Here is a 20,436-nt window from a genome sequence, read left to right on the forward strand (position 1 = left end):
TTTTTTTATTAGATTGACCAGTACTTTGTCTATTTTATCTGTTTTTTCAAAGTACCAGCTTCTAGTCTTATTTATTAATTCAATAGTTCTTTTACTTTCGATTTTATTAATTTCTCACTTGGTTTTTAGTATTTCTAATTTAGTTTTCATCTGGGGATTTTTAATTTGCTCACTTTCTAATTTTTTGAGTTGCATGCCCAATTCATTGATCTCTGCCCTCCTTAATTTGTTAATATATGCACTCAAGGATATAAATTTCCCCCTGAGTACTGCCTTGGCCGCATCCCACAGAGTTTGGTAGGATGTCTCATCATTGTCATTTTCTTCAATGAAATTGTTGATTGTTTCTATGATTCCTTCTTTGACAAATTGGTTTTGAAGAATCATATTATTTAATTTCCAATTAGTTTTTGATTTTCCTGTACAGGTGCCCTTACTAATCATTATTTTTATTGCATTATGATCTGAGAAGGTTACATTTATTATTTCTGCTCTTTTGCATTTGTTTGCAATGATTCTATGCCCTATAACATTGTCAATCTTTGTGAATGTGCCATGTGCAGCTGAAAAGAAGGTGTATTCCTTTTTGTCCCTATTTATTTTTCTCCACATATCAATTAAATCTAATTTTTCTAGGATTTCATTCACCTCTCTTACCTTGTTCTTATTTATTTTTCGGTTTGATTTATCTAGATCTGACAGAGGAATATTTAGATCTCCCACTAGTATGGTTTTACTATCTATTTCCTTCTTGAGCTCTGCCAGTTTCTCCTTTATGAATTTGGGTGCTATGCCACTTGGTGCATACATATTGAGCAGTGTTATTTCCTCATTGTTTATACTGCCTTTAATCAGGATGTAATGACCTTCCCTGTCTTTTTTAATCATATCTATTTTTACTTTGGCTTTGTCAGAAATCATAATAGCCACTCCTGCCTTCTTTTTCTCATTTGACGCCCAAAAGATTTTGCTCAAACCCTGAACCTTAAACTTGTGTATGTCCACCTGCCTCATATGTGTTTCTTGTAGACAACATATTATAGGATTTTGGTTTCTAATCCACTCTGCTATTTGCTTCCGTTTTATGAGCGAGTCCGTCCCATTCACTTTCAGAGTTATAATCATCAGTTGTGTGCATTTGCTGACATTTTCAAATCCTCCCCCATTCCCCACCCCCTTTTCCCTTATACTTTTTTCCTTTTAAACTAGTGGTTTGCTATTGAGCCGCTATCCCTTATCCCCTCCCTTGATTAACTTCCCTTTCTACCCCCTCCCTTATTTCCCCCTCTTTTTGTTTTTAAAGGCCTTATGAATTCCCTCCCCCTTCACCCCTCCCTTTTTTTGACCTCCCCACTCCCCTGCTCCCCTTGGTTTATCCCTTCTAACTTTCTCACAAGGGTTAGATAAGAGTTTTATGTCCCAATGGATAGTATAGCTACTCTTCCCTCTCCGGGTTGATTACACTGAGAGTAAGGTTTGATTATTACCTCTTAATGCTCTCTTCCTCTCCTTCTTATAATAGTATTTGTCCCCTCTCCCTCCCATGCCCTCTTTGCGTGTAATAGAATATCCTATTTTCTTATTCACTCAAGTTTCTCTTGGTGTCCCCTGCTATTCACCCCCTCTTTCCCATCCCCCATGCCATCTTAGATTATTTAGTGTTCCACCCTCACCCTGTTAATTATTCTTCTGATTACTATAATAGTGAATATTATAATAGTGAATATTATAATAGTGAATAGAGTTCACTACTGTTAATATGAAAAATGATAGATGCTAGTATAAATATATATATTAGTATTTTAATTAAAGCCATGTTGATAGATAAAATCATTAGACCANATTATCACGGGAAATGTAGTTTTGATACATTTCCCTAATTACTTTTTACATTACAGAGAATTAAACATAACATTTCTCTACAAAGGAATACAGATAATTAGATCTCACTGAGGCCTTTAAAAAGGCAAATTTAAAAATTATAAGTTTTCTTTCTTTCCCCTCTGTATCTTATTTACCTTTTCAGGTTTCTCTCGATTTTTGTGGTTGGATATCAAACTTTCCATTTAGCCCTGGTCTTTTCTGTGCAAATACCTGGAATTCTTCAATTTTGTTGAATGCCATACTTTCCCCTGGAAATATATAGTCAATTTTGATGAGTAGTTGATCCGTGGTTGCAGGCCCAGCTCTCTTGCCTTTCTGAATATCGTATTCCAAGCCTTGTGATCTTTTAGCGTGGAGGCTGCCAGATCCTGTGTGATCCCTGATTGTTGCTCCTTGATATTTGAATTGTTTCTTTCTGGCTTCTTGTAAGATTTTTTCTTTTGCTTGAAACTCTTGAATTTGGCATTTATATTTCTGGGTGTTTTCTTTTCTGGATCGAATGTCGCAGGTGTTCTATGAATCCTTTCAATGTCTATATTGCCCTCTTGTTGTAGGACTTCAGGGCAATTTTGCTGGATTATTTCTGTTAGTATGGAGTCCAGGTTTCTATTAATTTCTGTTTTTTCTGGAAGACCAATTATTCTCAAATTGTCTCTTCTAGACCGGTTTTCTTGGTCTGTCACTCTCTCATTGAGATATTTCATATTTCCTTCTATTTTTTTCAGTCTTTTGACTTTGTTTTATTTGTTCTTGTTGTCTTGAGAGATCATTAGCTTCCAATTGCTCAATTCTAGCCTTTAGGAATTGGTTTTCGGCTATGATTTTCTGGTTTTCGGCCATAATCTTCTGGTATTCCTTTTCAATCTGGACATTTCTGGTGTTCAATTTGCTTATCAGTTCATTTGGTTTCTGAGCCTCACTTTCCATTTGCAAGATTCTACCTTTTAAACAGTTATTTTCTTGCCAGATCTCTTCCATTTTCCTTAAAATCTCAGTTTTGAACTCTTCCATAGCTTGTGAGGAGTTTTCCTTATTTGAGGAGGGTCCGGATGCTTGTTTGTTCTCCTCCTCTGTTTGTTTGGTTGTCTGGATTTTCTCTGTGTAAAAGCTGTCGAGTGTTAAAGACTTCTTTTTCTTGTTGTTATTCTTTCTCTTCTGAGCTTCCTGAGACTGGGTAGCCATCGTTAGCCCAGCAACTTCTCAGGTTTATCCTTGTGCTCAGGGTCTGTCCGAGGTCTATTGGCTCCTGAGGTCTGAGTTCTGGTTTTTTCCAAGGTCAAGCCCCCTGGTGGACCCTATAAAATAATTTTTTGACAATTTGGTTGGTATGGCACTGAATAAATAATTTTGGTAGAATTGTAATTTTTATTATATTAGCTCAGCCTATCCATGAGCAATTAATATTTTTCCTATTATTTAGATCTGACTTTATTTGTATGGAAAGTGTTTTATAATTGTGTTCATATAATTCCTGGATTTATCTTGGCAAGTAAATTCCTAGATATTTTATCTTGTCTAGAGTTATTTTAAATTTAATTTCTCTTTCTATTTCTTGCTTCTAGACTTTGTTCGTAATATATAGAAATGCTGATTTCTATGTGGGTTTATTTTTATCCTGCAACTTTGCTAAAGTTGTTAATTACTTCAACTAAATTTTTAGTTGATTCTTTGGGATTCTCTAAATGTATCATCATAATTAGTTTCCTCATTGCCTAATTGGATTACTTCAATTTCTTTTTCTTCTTGTTAAAGTTAGCATTTCTAGTAAAATATTAAATAATAGTGGTGATAATGAGCATCCTTACTTTTTATCCCTGATCTTACTGGGAAGGCTTCTAACTTATTCCCATTGCAGATGACTTCTCACTGATGAAGATACTACTTATTGTTTTAAAGAATGGCCCATTTATTCCTATGCTTTCTAGTGCTTTTATTTTTTTCTAGTGCTTTTAATAGGAATGAGTGTTGTATTTTGCCTGAAGGGTTTTTCTGCATCTTGAGATAATCATGTGATTTCTATTAATTTGGTTATTGATATCATCAGATGCTGATAATTTTTCTAATACTAAACCAGCCTTGCATTCCTGGTATAAATCTCACCTGGTCATAGTGAATGTTCCTTATGATATATTACTGTAGTCTCCTTGCTAATATTTTATTTAAAATTTTTGCATCTTATATTCATTAATGAAATTGGCCTACAATTTTCTTTTTCTGTTTTTGCTCTTCCTGGCTTAGGTATCAGCACCATATTTGTGTCATAAAAAGAATGTAGTAAGAAAAATAGTTTATATGGTTTTGAGTTTAAATGTTTGATAGAATCACTATTAAGTATTGGAGTCGAGATTTGAAGACTGATCTTCCTGATTTCAAGTCCAGAACTTTATTCTTTTATTCCTCTTTCTTATATGCAGATTCACATTTTTATAGATAAAGTCAGAAAACATTTATTAAGTGCCTGTTGTATTCAGACTATGCTTAGATGATCTGATATAACTCACAGTTGTTCTTTTCTACTGGGGAAATAGTTTTTGTAACTTGGTTTTTGTTGAGGAAGGAAAAAAAGAACAGGTTTTCTCCATTCATATTAAATAACTAGTATATAACAATATATATCCTAAAATTTGTTTGAACTGAAATATGTCAAACTTTATGTTTTCATTGTTAGTTATGATAGTTAAAATTTTAAATTATTTTGGTAAATGGGTTTTTGTTTTTAAATGCAACAATAGACTCTTGTATAAGTATTCATTTAACTACAATATAGAATTCAATAAAAGGAGAATTTATCTTTGACTCCATTTCAGAGAATCTGATTTGCTTAAGTAAATAAGAGTATCTTGTTAAAAGATAATTTATCAGTTGTATGAACCCTGACTAGCATTACCAATAAAGTCCAGTGTAAGATTTTGTTGATAGTTGTTGTTTAGTTATGTCTGACTTCATGACCCTATTTGTGGTTTAGTTGGCAAAACTACTGGAGTGATTCGCTATTTCCTTTTCTAGCTCATTTTATAGATGAGGAACTGAGATAAACAAGGTAAAGTGACTTGCCTGTGGTCAACCAGCTAGTAAGTGTCTGAGGCCAGATTTGAACTAATTTCTAACTTCAGGCCCAGCATTCAGTACCACCTCACTGCCTACACCAGTGTTAGATAGTAGTGCCCATTTGCCTGGTGTTTGAAGGTTTTAAAGTTCTCATTTGATTATCACATCAACCCCAGGAAATAGAAACTATGGGGCCACTATGATCCCAATTTTTCATTTGAAGAAATTAAAATTCAAAAAGTAACTTTACTACTTGTTCATTTCAACTGATTTGATCCCATCAGTAGTAAGTGTCAGAGAAAGTATTAGAACCCTGGGCTTCTGGTGTCAGGCAAGCTCTCTTTCCCATACCATGCTGCTTCCTTTTACATGTGAATCTAAAACTCCAATACTCAGAATAAAGTTAACAGCCATAGTACTTTGCTTAAAATGATCCTATGAAGCAGACAGTATGAATGGTATCATCACCATTGTAGAGAATGAGAAAGTGATATTTATAGAAGTAAATTACCTTGTTCTTGGGCATAGCTAACACGAAAAATTTGAACCCAGGTCTCTACATCATTGTCATATTACAGAATGCATAAAGTAAGTGTGTTGGATGTTTAGTTTGCATGGGTACTGTTTTAAAATGTTAACTTTGATTTTTGTTTGTTTATCTTTGTTCATCCAAATACAGCTTGTGTCAGAACATGCCTTTGAAATTCCAGACAATGTTAGACCGGGACATCTCATTAAAGAACTTTCTAAAGTAATTCGTTCCATAGAGGTAAGAGTAGGTACAGTTAACCTAAATGAATATTAAAGTTCTGATTTTCTGAAGCAGAGAAACACAAAATTATAAAATAAACTTTGAATACTGTGTGTGTAAGACCTTACACACTGATCTGATCACTGATCTGAGTTTTCAATTTCAGAAAGTTTTAGAGGATACTTTAATGAAATTGTGTTTTAATTGGGCTCACTAGGAAACATGCCTTTGGGTGTATTCAAAGAAGGATACATTTATATTTAATACAGTTTTGAGTAAAAACCTAATATCAGAGAGCCTTCAACAGTTTTCATCCATTACCGATTATAGCTCCTAAGAGATTAATAAATAATCCTTTATTGGAGAGAGACAGCACAAATGTAGCCAAAGAGAATGTAGTTAGGTGAAGTTAGCAATTTGGAGACAGAAATGTTAGAATTTAGCAGGACGAGATTTTATAGAGTGATAAATATGGGGCATTGAAGTAGAGAGTATTAGGGGAAACTTGATTAGAAGAGTACCCTTTATAGATTAACCATAAAACAAAATGGTTAGGTTTAATTTGATTAAAGAATTTTTGGGGAACTATTTCAGGGTTTGGAGGAGAGTCACATAACTAATATAGTTCAATTTATACATATTTAACAAGAACTTTGTGTTGACTATGCTAAGTGAAAGTAACACAAAGACAAAAATAAAACTGTTTTGTTCTCAAGAAATGTATATTTTATTGAGAGGATTCAATATGTATAAAAATAAATATAAAGCAATTTGGGAAGAGAACGGAGTAATAACTAGAAGGAATGGGGAAGTCTTCAGAGAAGAAGTGGCATCTGAGTAGAACTTGGAAGAAAAATGAGATTCCTGAGAGGGAGCATTGAGGAGGACTCCCCCAGGATGAATTATGCATATAGCATACCTCAGAAAATGAACAGTAAGGAAGCCAGACAGTAGACTGGCTATGAACTAGTAACCAGTAATACCTGACATCTCCAGGAATAAGGACTAAATTTGTGTTTCATTGGCATATAGGGAATGCCCAGATAAGGAAACTGACTTAGCTTTTGTGCTTTTTATTATCTCAGAGAGTTACCTAGACTCCCCAGGGGTTTGATGACTTAACCAGAATCACAAATCATATGTCAGAGGTGGGATATAAATACAGGTCTTCTGGTTTCAGGGCTTACTAAACACTACATGCTACTTCTCTATGTAAAATGTTTTATGTATATTATCTCATTTGTTCTTCTGAACAGCTCTGCAAGATAGTTGCTTTTACCTCCCATTTTATATGTGAGGAAGCTATTAAGTTATTTGACTTGCTTCTGTACTTTTGTACAGTTAAAAACAAAAAGTTAAAAATATCTTCTGTATGACCATATTGAGGGGCTAGGGTTTACATAGTAGATAGAAAGTTGTCCTCAGAGTTAAGAAAGTCTGAGTTCAAATCCCAGTTGTGACACATGCTGGCTGTGTGACCTATTAACATCTCATCCTTTAGTCTGTTCTCTAAGAGTAGGAGTAAAAAAAGCTAGGGTTTTTGAAGAGTATTAGAAAGTTACATTAAATTAGATAAAACTACATTTAATGGTTTTTACTGGCCTCAAAACTCAATTTTTTCTGTTTTTTTAAAAAGTGCATTTTCTTTGGTAGTTTTTGTTTTATGTCACCTATATTTCCAACTTTTCTGTAAAACTATCATGAAAAAAGTTTGATATGATACACAGCATTCTATATCTGTAGAAGCGACAGGAAGTATCTTCTTATATCTTTTTTTGGGGGGACCAAGCTTGATCATTAAACTTTTATAATGTTTGCTTGAGGTTTCATTCAGTTGTTGTTTGTGTTTACATTGTTGTCATATTTACTGTTTTCTTGGTTCTGCTTACTTTGCTTTGAATTGTTTTCTACAGGACTTTCTTTGTTTCTCTATTGATCATTTCTTATAACCCAGTAATATTCCATTATATTCATATACCATAATTTGTCTATCTTTTCCATAGTCAATAGGCATCTTTGTTTTGCTTTCTCAGAAAATGCTACTAGAAATATTTTGGTGTATGTGAGACCTTTCTTTTTCTCCATTTGACCTCTTGATTGTATTTGACTTGCAGTAGAATCTGTTATCTCTTTGGATAATTTTAATTGTTTTCCAGAATATGACCATCATGCTCTTATTTGCCTGTCTTTCCACAGTCCTTCCAACATGAGTATTCCCGTTTCTTACCATTTTTGCCAATATGTAGAGTGTTAGAGGGTATTGTTTTGATTTTCTTCTTTGTTATTATTACTGTTTAGGCCATTCTTTCATATTGCTATTAATAATTTGAAAGTATTTTAGGAATTATTAGTTTATATCATTAGAGAGAGAGAGAGGTTGAGTTAGATAGCAAATGTCTATTAAAGATACTTTTTTTTTTCTAGTCATCCATAGAGGAGCACATTTTTGCAGCTTTTCTTAGTAGAACTATTTGTGTTCCATGATATAGCCCTTTTGAAGGATTTAAAAAATGAATTGTTTTTGTTTTCACATTATGCTTTTATAGCTTTTTAAGTAATTGAAAATATTGTCTTTCTGTGTATTTAAATATTATTTATTCTCATATTCTCTGAATTATTCTCAACTTTTGAAGGAGGAAAACAGTAAGCCAGTCAAATCTCAGGGAATTCTTACTACATGCCCAGTTTCACGATCCTCAAATGAAGCATCCTCCCCATACCATTCCAGACGAAAAATGAGAAAACTTCGAGATCATAATGTTAGAACTCCTTCTAACCTGGATATCTTAGAACTCCACACAAGAGAGGTGCTCAAAAGACTAGAGATGTGCCCATGGGAAGAGGCAAGTATAATGTTTCCTGAAGAGAGGAACAGGAAATAAAATACTCTTTATGAGGAAAAACATCCAACAATCTTAGTGATCAATGTTTTATTTTTGCAAACTGAGGACCATTGGTAATAATGCTTGATTTTTATCACTCCCATACTGGTTGAAGAAAGCTGCATATGTAAGCCATTATCTTAGAGAATGTACTTTATCACTTGGGTACTGAAAGTCCCTTCATGAGTAGTATTGATGGATTTGTAGAATGTGCTTTCTGTAATTTGAAATCTAGAAAGAAGAGCTAGTGCAAATTAATCACTGTAAATATAAAATAAGATTGGAAGGATTACCGAATTAAAAATTTTTTTCATATGGTGGTCTAGAAACCAAATTGTATAATTTATATTACATTGTATAATTATAAATTATATAATCATACATTACCCAAAAGTAGCAATCAGAGAAAGATTCAATTTAATACCCAAAGTCCTAATTATTATATTGACCACAAAGAAGAAATCTTTGCATATTTAATATACTCCATCATATTTATGAAGGAGATAAGCATTTATGACATGCCTACTATATGCCAGGCACTGTGTTAATGACCTTTGCAAATACCGATCTTTATTCTTTTCTATTGGGTCTTATGCAGATGGTGGCAAGTTACAAAATGTTGTAAGAAAAGCAGGTTGTTAACATGAGCTAGGTCAGAAGAGCCATGAATAAGCTGAGGACAAGGAGAATATAGAAGAGATGACACTTAAAAGGGAGAAATAATTAAAATCCAGTACAAGCTACTGAGTGTGCAAGAGTTTTATTTTAATTTTTGTTATAAAAATAAAATAATCCAACTTTTATACCTTAAGGACATCTTGAGCTCTAAATTGAATGGAAGATTCAACAAGCACCTCCAGCCATCTTCTACAGTACCAGAATGGAGAACAAAAGACAATGACTTACGATTACTGCTGACAAATGGAAGAATTATTAAGTATGTAAAGTGGATGGTTATATATTTCAGTTTACAGAATAGATATATTTTGACAGAGTTGGCTATAAAATAAACATCTAGAAAAATTTCAATATTTGCCATTTTACTTACATTATAAATAGTTATACATTCCAATGAAAGACATCTACAGATTTTCTTTATTCACATAATCCCCATTATTATTTACTGCAGATAAGCAAATTAACTAAAATATTTTCTTAATTAACTTCAAATAGTGACAGATTCAAAGGGATAGAAGAAATGAGGCTTTGCCCAAAAGTTATTACCCTTTTGACTTTTTTTTCCTGAAATTCAGAGATGAAAGACAACCCTTCACAGATCGAAATCTATATACAGCAGACAGTGAAAATGAAGATTATGTGGAGAGGTCAAAAAAGGCAAAAAGCCTAAAGATAGAACAGATTTCAGAAGGACAGGGGAATATAGAACCTCAGAAACCACTTAACAGTAAGTTCATTTTTATTTGACTACTTTATATTAGTACTCTGCTTACTCTATATAGTTTAAATCTCTAAAATAAGCTGCTAACCAATTAAGAAATCATGTGGAATGATGGACATTATTACATTTGTTGTGGTCTTTCTAAAATATCTTTTAAAAATTCTCATTCATATAAAGTTATTTTTAAGTCATTGTCAAGAATAAATACAAGGCATCAGTGCCAACAAAGAAATACTCAAAGAGTAGTTCACATTGTTGAAATGAGTACATATTTGATGGTGCCCTTAGTTGTCAAAACATTCACAGATTAAAACTTGGAGGAGGGTAGCATGGCTTCAAATAGGGCACTGAAATCAAAATTATTAAAACTTAGATCGAAGTACTCAGAATATTTGTGACCCTAAGCAAGTCATTGAACTTCTCTAGACTTCAGTTTCCTCATATTTAAAATTAAGGAGTCAGATTCAACCTCTGGGGTCCTTGTTGGCTCTAAGCATGATCCCGTGGAGTTTTTTTGCCTATGTATTCCAAAACAAAAGACAAAACTATGATAATTTATATGCATTGCTTATTTTATATGTAATATTTAAATTAAATAGGAACACAAAGTGATGGAGATCCTCAGCAGCAATGAAAGGACAGTTTCTTGTAATGAGGGGATAATATAGAATATCTATGTCCATCTGGATATAGACTGTCAGTCAAATGTGCTATCTTAACACCAGAGGACAATCTGAGAAAAGCCAAGCTCTCTTATTCTCAGAGAACTGGCTGCTTCTTTATTCTTATCTGTACTTCTTTTGTGGGTGACCACACTAATCTCATCAGCTTAAGGACTGTGATTTTATTCAGTCAACTCCTGGCTTATTATGCTTTCAAATAATAAGTTTTGTAATATTTGTAAGAATAAAATTTGGTAAAAGCACTTTGCACAGACCCTGGTATATAATAGGCTCTATATAAATACTTATTTCCTTCCCTGTTATCTGTTTGATTGTTTGGGGGATATCTTGTCTTCCTTGGCTCATTTATATTTGCAGAATTTGGGGAGTCAACTGGGACTCTTTCTTCATGTCACTATGCAAAGATAGACCAGGAGACTGTCCCTAGTCTTTTACTTCAACTCAAATATCATTTTTCTCCATTTATCACAGATTGTCATTATTCTTTCTAGAGTGATCAAACTCACGTGTCCTTTGGGATAGGCACATGTAGACATAGCTTTCTGGGCTCTAGGACATTCTGAATTCATAGTTGGCTAGTGCTGGTGCCCATCTGTTAAGCAGCATCCACCTGCTTAAATGTTTAAAATATGTTAGTGGATTATTTGTCAGTCCATATTTAAAATTGTATTGCATACACATTGTTTGGGAACTTTTCAATGGTGACCCACTTTAAGGCTAAGAACTCTAGTTTTTGTTTGGGATAACAAATTAAGCACTCAGTAAATCTTCTACTGACAAATCAATTAATTTCTAATGAACATTGTAGTACAAGATTCCTCCCAAGCTTTCTAGGCTAACATGACAGTGGTGGCATGGAGTTCATATGTAAAACAGCTGATCAAGTCTGTAAAAGCCTATTCACATCTTGCAACATAAATCTCCAAATGGTATTAAAGGGTTTAATCCAAATGGCTTTTTCATGATTATACACCCCATGAGGGAGATGATCAAGTAACTTAATGGTGAGAGCATGGTTCTTTAATAATTTCTAGTAGCAACCACTAAATCTCAGAAATGTCTTGAGTTGTCGAAGGCTGTCTCGATGTGGTCATCTGATAAGCACCTTCTCTGGGTTGGTACTTACCTGGCCATGGCTCTGAAGACCACTGACCTGACACTTCTTAGTTTACAGTGTCAGACCAACATGTTCCAGGTGTCTAACACTGATTAGTCTTTTTTCCATGTTCCTCCAAGGTCTTTCCAAAGACTATGAGGCCTTTCAGGTACAATAATGCTTTTGGGCAATGAATGTCTCTCCCTTCTCCATAAGCTATCAAAATATCACCAGTGGTTCCATTAATTTTTAGGGCATTCTCTCAAATTAGTATAATCCTGCCCTTTCTTTCCTTTGTCTTTCTCTAGTATTGAAATCCCAAAGTTGGCATTATTGGAAGTCCAAAACTGAAGATTGGTTGCCTAGCATTTTGTTAGGACATTTTGTATTCATGGCATAATGTAACTTGTTCATCTTCAATACTTTATTCAGCAGTCTGCTCACATCCAGATCTTCCTAGTCTTTTTCTATATGCCTGTAGGCAAAAGATATTAAGCAGACAATCAGCAAGCGTTTACTACATGAATTCTAGGCACTGGTACACAGATACAAAGAATGAAAACTCTTCTCTCAGTTGGGGAGACAACTATATAGATAAATGTATGCAAGGTAAAGATAAGAAGAATAAACACAAGGTAGCCAGGGAGGGATGATACTAGCAGTTCAGTGATGAGGAAAGGGTGTAGAAAGTGGTGCTTTGAGTTGTGTATTCTGTGAGGTAGAAGTGAGGAGGCAGTAACCAAGACATAGGAAATGACCCTTGCATAGTCATGGAGAGGGAACATATGAAGTGCTTTGTTGGACACATAAAGTGAAGCCCAATTTTGCTTGGTTTTGATGATCTCATTGACAGTTCCTTGCAATGCTTTTTGGGGTTTTCCACTCCCAGAGATGGCAGTCTTTTTTTTTTTTTCTCTCCCAGTTTGCTTTTTTAATTTTTTTTAAGCAAGTGACATAGTCAACAAAGTTGTTTGCTGCTCTCATAGAAGATGTACAGCACAGAGTTCATACTGAAAAGAATTTCTTAATGGTAAAAATCTTCAGATTTTTTTGGCAGATTACATTGTATCAATTATATCAAACCTCTGAGTGTTTTAGTGCATTCTAAATGAAATCTTAAACCACTCAAAAGAATTTGGCCTAACTATTCACAAGGGAAAACCAAGTAAACGAAGAATATTTATTTCCCAGACTGTGATAAGCAGTTGGATGCTCAACCCAAAAAACTTGTTTACCAGTATGTGTATTTTGGGTGAACACTGTGTATGGAAAGTGAACTAGACCTAGAATTGAATCCAAATTAGAAAATGGACTAAATTGCTAATGGGAAATTCCAGTCCTTTTAATGATACCTTGTTTCTCTGTGAAATGGTGGCTCTTCTCATTTTATGATATTCTTCTAGTAAATGTTATATGATTTTGAATCATGTAATAACACAAAGAATTAAAAATTGCCAGAGTTCAGGATCAAGTGTCAGTCAGTAGATATTCTGGAGGGGATGAAAAGACCAATAAAGAATTGAATGGTTGAAGTAAAATTAAAAATGAATTTAGAGACATGTATGAAGAGGAAAAAAGAATGGACAAGTCATGTTGCAAAAACAATTAACAGGGTTAATATAATATAGACTAAGATGACACGGATTTGTTATAATGTTTACGTCTTTGGGGGAACATTCAAATCAATGAACTCATAAATCTACTATACAAATAAAGAAGTAAGCAGTAATAGTGAAAGTTAAAATTTAGCAAATTAGTTTTATTTAAACCATGAGTTAACCCTGAATTTAAAAGAATTCTTAGCAAAGTCAGGCTTTTTAGAATTGGGAAGAATTTGAGAACTTAATAGATTTGAAGAAATAACTAATTGATAATCAGTAGATTGGAGTTTTGGATCTGATGTATACTTCATTATTGGTTGACAAACCTTTCATTTAATTATATAAATTTATAGCAGCAAAATACTTTAAAAGCTTCCAGAGACAATGTACTGTGACATTCATATGCAGTGCTAACTTATTAATATAACATTGTTATTATGCTTCACTTACCTAATATTCAGGATATTCCTAAAGTAAACAAGTTAAAAAATGCCATTTTGTCACAGAAATATCACAGAAACCTAGAACAGAAGCCAATGCACATTATTCTCCAATTCAGATCAGTCTTTATTCAGTTTTAACACTGAATACTCTGAAACTTAGATGCATACTTTATAACTTATATCACAATAGAATCTACTACAAATGGAAAAAGTGGCTAGGAAACTCTAAGGTAGATGAAACAACAGCAGAAGAATCTTAGATTTTAGAACTTAGTGTTGTATTCTATTCCCCTCATTTTATAAAGAAAAAAACTAATCTTGTTGATTACCAGGAATTTATTAAGGGATTATTTTGTGGCACAATAGTAACTGAGGGAATAATAGTAGTAGTCATCGTCGTAGCAGCATTTATATAACAAAAAACTTTACTTTTTGTCTTTGAATCAATATTAAGTATCATTTACAAGCTAGAAGAACTGATAAGGGCTAGGCAGTTGCCCAGGATCACACAGCTAGGAAGTGTTTTTTTTTTTTAAACCCTTGTACTTCGGTGTATTGTCTCATAGGTGGAAGATTGGTAAGGGTGGGCAATGGGGTCAAGTGACTTGCCCAGGGTCACACACCTGGGAAGTGGCTGAGGCCGGGTTTGAACCTAGGACCTCTTGTCTCTAGGCCTGACTCTTACTCCACTGAGCTACCCAGCTGCCCCCTGCTAGGAAGTGTTTGAGGTCAATTCGAACATAGGACCTCCTTTCACCAGGCCTGGTGCTCTATCCACAGAGCTACCTAGCTCCCATTTACATAACACTTTATGGTTTGCAAAGCACTTTACAAATATTATCTAATTTTATCTTCATAATAATCCTTAGAAATTAAGTGCTATTATCCCCATTTTATAGATGAGGAGGAAATTTATGCAAATAGAAGTTAAGTGACTTGCCCAAGGTCAAACAGCAAGTAAGTGTTGGAGGCCAGATTTGAACTCAAATATTCCTTACTTTAGGTCCAGACACACTGACTGCTTTTAAGTCCTTTTAAGGGGAACTAGGGATTCTAAGAGATAGAGAGGAGAGTACCCCAGAAGGTAATGCCTGAATAAAGGCATTGAGATGGGAGATGGAATGTCATGTATGGAGGAGAGCAAATATATCCGGTGTGGTTAGAGCTTAGAGTACAAGAAAACTGATGTGTAAATGATCTCTGAAGGTAAACTAGAACCAGATTGTGAAGGCCTGAATGCCAAACAGAGGAGCCTAAAGTCAGTAGGAAATTCCTGGAACTTCTTAAGCAAGGAAATAGCATGGTGAGACCTATGATTTCAGAATACCAATTTGATAGCTTTGTAGAGTGCATATTGGAAAGGGAAAAAATAAGAGAAGATAGGTTTAAGAAATATTGAAGAGGTATAATGGACGAGACTCAGCCAGTGAATGGATATTGTGAGAGGGATGTAGTGAGGAATAAGAATGAAGGATGCTTCCAGTTTACTAATGTGGCTACCTGAAAGAATGATGGTGCTATTACCAGAAATAAGGAAGTTAGGGAAAGGGGTGGGTTAAGGGGGAAAAGGACAAGTTCTGTCTTGAACATGTTGAGTTTGAGATATCTTTGAGGCATTGAGGCATAGATATCTGCCAGACTGTGTAGTTATGAATCTCTGTAGCCCAGTATTGGAGTATGGACTAGCTAGCCAAATTTGCAAGTTGCCTGTATAGAGAAGATAATTGAATCCATGGTTGCCAAGTAAGAATGTAGGAGAGAGTAGGCTTGGAGCCTGGACAGAACAGCATAGCAGAGGGGATATGGATGATAATCCTACAAAGAACTGAGCAGAATTGCAAAAGGCAAGTAGAAAGAGGACTGTGGCAGGGCAATGCCAAGAAGACCTAGGCAGGATAGAAGACCAAAATAGAGATGGGTTGATCAGTAACGTCAGATGTCACAGAAAGATCAGGAAGGGTGAAACTTGAGAAAAGGCCACTGAACTGAATAATAAAGAGGCAATTGGTGCCCTTGGAAAAAAGTTTTCATTTTGGTGGGATCAAAGCCCAGATTTAAAGGTCAGTCCAGAGACAAGAAAATGGAGGCAGTTAATGCAGCCTAGAGGACCCAAGGATCTTCAACTTCATATCTTCATATGATGGGGATTTTTATCTTTTGGTTAACCCATAATGAATGATGTAAACATGAAGAAGCAGACTCAAATATAATTAGGGGCCTATGGAAATGTTTCAAGACCTGCCATGGACAACCAAAACCATATTTTAAGCGAACACTGGCTGAGCCCATATAGATAGTCTTTCTCCCAAATCTTGCCCCTGGGCTTAGTGTTCTGTGCCTCTCACCCTAATCCCAAAAAATGAAAGTGAAAGCAGAAGAAATCTGGGGCAGACTTCAGGCACTTAAGAGTAGACTGCTGGCACTTCTTGGATTGATTGTGGGTAACTCAAACTCTGGAGAGCGAAACTGCAGATGAGGAGGCCATGCTGTAATTCAAAATAGAAATTTAGAATTAATTAAAAAGAAAAGCTTACCTGTTAAAACCTGGGCTTTCTTAGAATATGTCACTATATGAATAATGCTGAAAAGTTTTTCCATAATTAGGTATGACAAGGAGAAATACCAAAGAATTTTGATCTCTCTTTTCTGAATAAAAACATCAGTGAAAAGAAACATAGCTTTATCTCTTAAAACAAAGTCTCCATTTCATAGGGTTCTTTATAACATTGACAGAGAAACAAAAAGACTTGAGTTTTAGTTCAAATTCTACCACCAAATAGCTCATGACTTGACTCATCAGGACCTCAGTTTCTTTATGAATATAAATGAGAGGTTGAAATAGAGCTCTGTAATAATTTTAATTTCACCATTTCTTCCTGGGCACTAGTTTGAAAACCTGCCTCTACTACATTGGACTACCATTATCTTAATAGCATATTCTTTAAGCAAGCAAAGTTTGGTAGGTATGTATTCAAATTAAAGTTTGCCAGATTATTTTACACCTAAAATACTGCTTTGTACAAGAGATATACAATGAACATAGACATTTTCTCTACAGATGGATAAAATGTGAAATATTCTAGTGACTCCTGTTCCCTTTTTTCTTCTAGTGTTTTTTGAAAGTGTAAAATCAGAACTTAGAAATGGATCTTCACAATATTCTGATATTTCCGATTCAGAGGAATCTGGGCCTGACTGCACTGTTCAGGTATGTAATGAGGAAACTAAGACATTAGCACACAGGCTGTCAGGCTGTGTCTAAAGACCTGAGAGTTCCATAATTGTATTACTAAAAGAAAAATTGGTACAAGAGCATTGATCTGAGTTTGAGGATAAATGCCATGCTTTCAAAAAAAGTATATTAACTTTTAGTACGTGGCATTAATTATAGATGACAGTTCAGTCTTGAAAACTGCTACATATTGCTTTACATCAGGTTTATCTTCAAACTTTAGCTTAAAGAAAACAGTTTTGTTTTTTAAATCTATTATTTAGGATTTCCTTGTTTATAAAGATAACATTGGCAGGCTGCCATTACATTTTTTTTTTAAAACCCTTAATTTCTGTGTATTGGTTCATAGGTGGAAGAGTGGTAAGGGTGGGCAATGGGGGTCAAATGACTTGCCCAGGGTCACACAGCTGGGGAAGTGTCTGAGGCCAGATTTGAACTTAGGACCTCCCGTCTCTAGGCCTGACTCTCAATCCACTTAGCTACCCAGCTGCCCCCATACCATTACATTTTAAATATAATCACATAGTAACTATCAAATATTTGGACAGAATTAAAATTAGATGACAGAATCTCAGCCCTGGAAGGGCTCATGACTCAGAGGTCATGTAATGAGGTCCAATAAGAATAAGCTTCACTACTGTGTCACTACAAAGGTCTTCATCCAAAGAAGGGACATGCAAGTGTATTCCCTTCTGAGAAGGCCCATTCTATTTTTGGACAGTTTGGATTGGTTGGGAATTTTTCTTTACATTGTGCTAAAACATCCTCTTCTCTGCAACTTCCAACACTTATTATTCCTAGTTCTACTTTCTTGGATGAAATAGAACAAATCTATTCCTTTTTCTGCCTTTCATATTTTCCTTTTCTTCAATCTTAATATCCTATTTCTTTCAATTGATCCTCGTATGGCATCCTATCCCAGCATCCTTCTATATTCTCTTCTGCCCTCCCCCTCCATCATTTTTCAGTCCCCTATCTAAAATTCAGAAACTAAATATGGAAAACAGTACTCCAAATGTGGTCCTACTAAGACAGAGCACGGTTTTGGATACTTTGCTTCCCTTCAGCCTAGAAGCATTATTAGCTTTTCTGGTTGCCAATGCTACATTGGGACCTCATTTTGAGAGCTATAGTTTAATGTGCCCCCTACTCGTTACTTTTACAGTTAGTTCATGTTAATACAGTTAATTAAAATAAAATTGTAGAGTGTTATATATAGCCCTACTAAATTTCAAATCATTTGAGTCAGCACCATGTTCTAGCTCATTCTGATCTTTTTGGATGCTAATTCTGTTATTTATGATCCCTTCTGGTTTCTTGTCATCTGCAAATTTGACAAGCATTCCATCTATCCTTTAGTTCAAATGATAAATAAAAATGTTAAACATCAAAAAACCAATGACAGATCCCTGAGCCATTCTGCTAATAATCTCTGTTGGTGATATTGTACTTCATTTTCTCTTGAAGAAAATAAGTTTTTCTGGCTTAACCTTTTCTTGATGAAATCTTCCCCTTTCCAAATACATCTAAATAATTCTTTTAATGAAACTTTTTAGGATTTTTTCAGGAATCAGGCAAGTCAGATAGCCTGTAGTTTAGAGACTATCCTTTTTCATTTTTTAAAAATTCAGATAGCATTGATTCTTAAGTTTTTCACTTTCACAAAATCACCAGTGATTGCTTAACTCCAGGATGTAGTTCATCTGAATTTGGTGATTTAAACTTTTACTTGTTCCTCTTTTATCTTAAATTTGTGTTTTCTGTTTTATTTGAGAATAATTAAGGCACCTTTGATTCTCAAGTTAGGGAGTGACATGATTAGATCTGTGTTTTAAAGAAATATGAATTTGGCAGCTGTGTATAACAGTGACATCAAACTCAAATAGAAATACATTGCAGATGAACATTATTTTTGTTTTATTTTATTTTTACTTATTTTGTTAAACACTTTCCAGTTTTATTTTAATCTAGCTCCTACACATGCTGCAAGCTGAGTTTGACATAGTGTAGAGCAGGGGTTGGCAACTTTTTTGGCCGTGAGAGCCATAAATGCCACATTTTTTAAAATGTAATTTCGTGAGAGCCGTACAGTGCTCACAGTGCGTGTTCCTGTAACAGCGCCTGAAGAAAAATTGACTTTATGGCTCCTGCAGAAAGAGTCATACGTTGCTGACCCCTGGTGGGTTGGAGATTACCAGGGGGTGAAAACAGAAAATCAGTGTATTTCAGGTAGAAGGAAATATTCTAAAATACTTGTACTTTTGTGTACTAAAGTAGAGGCCATGTGAGTGGAGAGAAGAGAATGGAAATGAGATATTGCAGAAGCTGAACTTATTAATTAGGATGGGAAGTAGTAACAAGTATTACTTTTAAAGTTGTAAACCAAATGAATGTATGTTTAATGACCTTTGTTAGGCATACTCCATCCCAGGTCAAAAATCCCATCTTTACTATATTTTTAGTAAATATAAATGAATCTAAATCTCACTTTTAGATATCACATTCTTAGTTTTTGACTTTTTAAATCTGCCTTCAGTCACAGCAGTAATAAAAATGCCACCTATATTCACTAACATTTTCAGTTTGTTGCTCAGCATCTTATAATTCTCAGCAGTACTTTTAAAAATGTCATGTATTTTATATAGATTTCATTAAATTGTTTATCATTGTAGAAAAATGATTTTACCAGGGAAGAGTCAGAAAGCTCAGGTGATGAAAAGAAACAGAAAATATCTTCAAATTTTAAGGAGGAATCTGAAATGACAGTGAACTTATACCAAACTAATAAGAAGCCATCTCGAAGAGAAATTCCAAGTAAGAGGTAGGCATTCTGGTATGAATTGGGTTTTCTTATATTGGAAGGTAACGACTTTTCATTGAATAGATTTTTAGTGACATTTCAAAGAAGAAATAGCAATTTTATTCTGTGTTCCTTCTACTTTTAGGGAATGTCCTACCTCTACCAGCACAGAGGAAGAAGCTATTCAGGGCATGCTGTCCATGGCAGGATTGCACTATACCACCTGCTTAACAAGGCAGATACAAAGCACAGACTACATAGATGAAAGAAGCTCACTTCATGAACATAACAGCTGCCATAGGAGTAACCATGAAGTTAGGCAATTCTATCAGTCCCATAAGCCATTGGAATATGGTAAGCAATGTCATGCATGATCTTTGAGCCAACCTGTGACTGAACTTGATAGAGCAATATAGTCTCAATGTTGATTCATTGTCATGAGTCATAGCCTATCTCGGTGTACTGGTACAGGCTTTTGGCTCTTAAAGCCAGCCTTTTTTTTCTTTTTCTTTTTTTTCCAAACCTGAAAGTTTTTAATTAATTGATTGATTAGTTAAGGATATTTTTCTGTGGTTAAATGATTCATGTTCTTTCCTTCCCCTCCTTCCATCCCCCTC

The 20,436-nt window shown here is 34.6% G+C and overlaps 1 protein-coding gene across 1 annotated transcript in view; it reads left to right on the top strand.

Annotated features, from left to right (window-relative positions):
• KDM7A (lysine demethylase 7A) overlaps positions 1–20,436 on the top strand; it is a 107,030-nt gene that overhangs the window by 67,458 nt on the left and 19,136 nt on the right. The window contains exons 11-17 of the mRNA XM_044679398.1: positions 5,612–5,701; positions 8,317–8,526; positions 9,378–9,502; positions 9,819–9,970; positions 16,898–16,995; positions 19,692–19,840; positions 19,965–20,173. Of these exons, the coding sequence (XP_044535333.1) occupies positions 5,612–5,701; positions 8,317–8,526; positions 9,378–9,502; positions 9,819–9,970; positions 16,898–16,995; positions 19,692–19,840; positions 19,965–20,173 (1,033 nt within the window). The remainder of the gene's footprint in view (positions 1–5,611; positions 5,702–8,316; positions 8,527–9,377; positions 9,503–9,818; positions 9,971–16,897; positions 16,996–19,691; positions 19,841–19,964; positions 20,174–20,436) is intronic.

This window comes from Gracilinanus agilis, chromosome 5 (assembly GCF_016433145.1).
Source record: "Gracilinanus agilis isolate LMUSP501 chromosome 5, AgileGrace, whole genome shotgun sequence".
In the NCBI taxonomy this organism is placed as follows: domain Eukaryota; kingdom Metazoa; phylum Chordata; class Mammalia; order Didelphimorphia; family Didelphidae; genus Gracilinanus; species Gracilinanus agilis.